The sequence below is a fragment of the Mizuhopecten yessoensis genome, unplaced genomic scaffold (assembly GCF_002113885.1).
Source record: "Mizuhopecten yessoensis strain PY_sf001 unplaced genomic scaffold, ASM211388v2 scaffold5971, whole genome shotgun sequence".
Taxonomy (NCBI): domain Eukaryota; kingdom Metazoa; phylum Mollusca; class Bivalvia; order Pectinida; family Pectinidae; genus Mizuhopecten; species Mizuhopecten yessoensis.
Window position 1 is genome coordinate 318,399 of NW_018406315.1, and position 3,614 is coordinate 322,012.

At 37.8% G+C, this 3,614-nt stretch overlaps 1 protein-coding gene and 1 long non-coding RNA gene across 2 annotated transcripts in view; both read right to left on the reverse strand.

Annotated features, from left to right (window-relative positions):
* Positions 1-869: 869 nt before the first annotated feature.
* On the reverse strand, positions 870-2,020 carry LOC110451373. The gene is made up of 2 exons (XR_002463065.1): positions 1,608-2,020; positions 870-1,412 (listed from the first exon to the last, which is right to left on the reverse strand). It is a non-coding gene; the product is annotated as an uncharacterized LOC110451373 (long non-coding RNA).
* A 156-nt stretch (positions 2,021-2,176) lies between these two features.
* LOC110451372 overlaps positions 2,177-3,614 on the reverse strand; it is a 13,514-nt gene continuing 12,076 nt past the window's right edge. Inside the window, exon 8 of the mRNA XM_021499346.1 lies at positions 2,177-3,465. Coding sequence (XP_021355021.1) covers positions 3,270-3,465 — 196 coding nt within the window. The 3' untranslated portion in view covers positions 2,177-3,269. The remainder of the gene's footprint in view (positions 3,466-3,614) is intronic.

The following is a 3,614-nucleotide window of genomic DNA, read 5'->3' on the forward strand; positions in this document are numbered from 1 at the left end:
TAAAGATTTTTAAGACAATTGACCCCTGTGACCTTGAAAATGGGTGAAGGTCATTTATTTGAACAAACTTGGTAGCCCTTCATCCCAGGATACTACTGGCCAAATATCATCACCCTTCGTGCCAGGTGAGCTAAAAAGTACAAGTTTAACTAAAACAATGGCAAAATCTGAATACAAAGCCTCAAAGTACAGAGCGAAAATATGATATTTCTCCAAAATGTGCTGCTGTTTTATACATTACCCATTTCACAGCTTGGGATTGGAATTTGGAATTTGCAATTATTAGCAGTTATTGATTATCTGATTAGTTATCAGAAGTTGATTGGGGTCTTCCCCGAATACCAACAACAGTTGATTTACCTGTGCAATTTACCTGTACACCATTTCTGCAATAACTCCATATTATCACAACTGACCACCCATGTAACCATGTTTTTTTAAGCAGAGTTGGTGTTCAGGGAATCCACCAACCCGAGGCTTCTTGCCAAATTTGAAAATCTGGAGGGTGGAATTTCCCTATCCTATACCCTTGGGCATGAAAGAATATTTTTATGATTTCATCTACACCTGTATTTACCGACAACATTCCTTGTTATCGATTTCCACTAATTTCAAGGCAAAACTATTCACATGACACACCCAATAATAGCTATACCTATTGATGAGTGGAACAATTTCATAATACGTGTCACTATGATAGATTTGTAGAATATTTTAGCAGGTCAAATTTAATGCATCGTCAATATGGGGAAATTTTGTCTTTTGGGAATATTTGGAAAGTTTAATTCAGACAAGTTCACAAAATATTTAGAAAGTTATCAAGAAATACCAATACATTTTGCAATAAAACAGAACAGAAGACTTTGATGTAAAATGTGAACATTTAATCAAAATAAAAACATGATGTTTTACATCAACCACATATCAACATGCAGTGATGAAGTACAACCTTGATAACAATGGAAACCTCCCACACATAATTAACATACAAACTCAGTTTAGACATGAATAGATTGTAACCATGCAGGTGGCAACATTTGAAGTTAAACAATCCCTAGCTTGCTACATGTCCTGAAATGTCAATACCTAGCTTGCTACATGTCCTGAAATGCCATTCCCTAGCTTGCTACATGTCCTGAAATGTCATTCCCTAGCTTGCTACATGTCCTGAAATGTCAATACCTAGCTTGCTACATGTCCTGAAATGCCATTCCCTAGCTTGCTACATGTCCTGAAATGCCATTCCCCAGCTTGCTACATGTCCTGAAATGTCATTCCCAAGCATGCTACAACATGTCCTGAAATGTCATTCCCTAGCTTGCTCCAACATGTCCTGAAATGTCATTCCCTAGCTTGCTCCATGTCCTGAAATGTCATTCCCTAGCTTGCTACATGGCCTGAAATGTCATTCCCTAGCTTGCTACAACATGTCATGAAATGTCATTCCCTAGCTTGCTACATGTCCCGAAATGTCATTCCCTAGCTTGCTACATGTCCCGAAATGTCATTCCCTAGCTTGCTACATGTCCTGAAATGTCAATACCTAGCTTGCTGCATGTCCTGAAATGCCATTCCCTAGCTTGCTACATGTCCTGAAATGTCAATACCTAGCTTGCTACATGTCCTGAAATGCCATTCCCTAGCTTGCTACATGTCCTGAAATGTCATTCCATAGCTTGCTACATGTCCTGAAATGTCATTCCCAAGCATGCTACAACATGTCCTGAAATGTCATTCCCTAGCTTACTACATGTCCTGAAATGTCATTCCCTAGCTTGCTACAACATGTCATGAAATGTCATTCCCTAGCTTGCTACATGTCCTGAAATGTCAATACCTAGCTTGCTACATGTCCTGAAATGCCATTCCCTAGCTTGCTACATGTCCTGAAATGTCAATCCCTAGCTTGCTACATGTCCTGAAATGTCAATCCCTAGCTTGCTACATGTCCTGAAATGTCAATCCCTAGCTTGCTACATGTCCTGAAATGTCAATCCCTAGCTTGCTACATGTCCTGAAATGTCAATACCTAGCTTGCTGCATGTCCTGAAATGCCATTCCCTAGCTTGCTACAAAATGTCCTGAAATGTCATTCCCTAGCTTGCTACAACATGTCATGAAATGTCATTCCCTAGCTTGCTACATGTCCTGAAATGTCAATACCTAGCTTGCTGCATGTCCTGAAATGCCATTCCCTAGCTTGCTACATGTCCTGAAATGTCAATCCCTAGATTGCTACATGTCCTGAAATGTCATTCCCTAGCGTGCTACATGTCCTGAAATGTCATTCCCTAGCGTGCTACATGTCCTGAAATGTCATTCCCTAGCGTGCTACATGTCCTGAAATGTCATTCCCTAGCGTGCTACATGTCCTGAAATGTCATTCCCTAGCTTGCTCCATGTCCTGAAATGTCATTCCCTAGCTTGCTCCAACATGTCCTGAAATGTCATTCCCTAGCTTGCTCCATGTCCTGAAATGTCATTCCCTAGCTTGCTACAACATGTCCTGATAAGTGCGTACATACCTATAAGTCTGCCTACCAATGCCAGCTAGAACTGTAAGACAAGACTAAATACCCTGTTTCATCATCACAGCTATATAGAGGTGATGCTCTAAACACAGAGCTGAATTGAGATACATCATGTATTTTATATTAAGTAACATGTTTCTAAACTTTCGTGTATATCTTTGCAAAAGATTAATATTAATGTAAATTTGCTAGGAGATTCTTTCAAATATTAAAACCTTCAAAAAATAAGTCCATAGATAAATACTGTTAATATTGTAATGACATCCTTCCTGGCAATGATGTTGGAGTCCAGATAATGCATATTTCCATCCTTCACATACTGTACATCATTAATAAAGTTGATTTTTTAATATTAACGAAAAACAAGACAATTTGAGTTGAACTGAATAAGACTACAGTTAGGTGATAACGTATGGAAGTCATCATTTATACAGCACTACAGTTAGGTGATAACGTATGGAAGTAATCATTTATACAGCACTACAGTTAGGTGATAACGTATGGAAGTCATCATTTATACAGCACTACAGTTAGGTGATAACGAATGGAAGTAATCATTTATACAGCACTACAGCTAGGTGATAACGTATGGAAGTAATCATTTATACACTTGCTTCACTTGAGAACTGGTTTCTGATAGGCAAAGAATTGACTCGCACAACATACATTATTGTTTTTCGAATGGAAATGAACAAATGCATATTTATAATGAAATTAATGACAGAAATTCTATAGTTTTTACTCTCGGCTACTTTCAGCTTTTTCAGCAAACATTTTGTGAAATTTTTCATTTATTTTTCTATCATTCCTCTCTTTCCACTCCTTTCGGACTTTTTCATCCATTAATCTCTGGCGTAATTCACTATTTCTTATCGATTTTACTGGAAAAGGTCTGGTATCGTCATCATCATATATGTCAGAGAAAGTGTCAGTACTGAAATAAAGAAAACAAATCTAGAAAATCACATCTGAATAGAACATTAAATAGTTCTTAGTAGATAAAAATATATGGTTTATACAATGTAAAAATTACGTGGGTTATTGCAGGCTATGCTCTCCATTTGTTTTAAAAGGGGGGGGGGG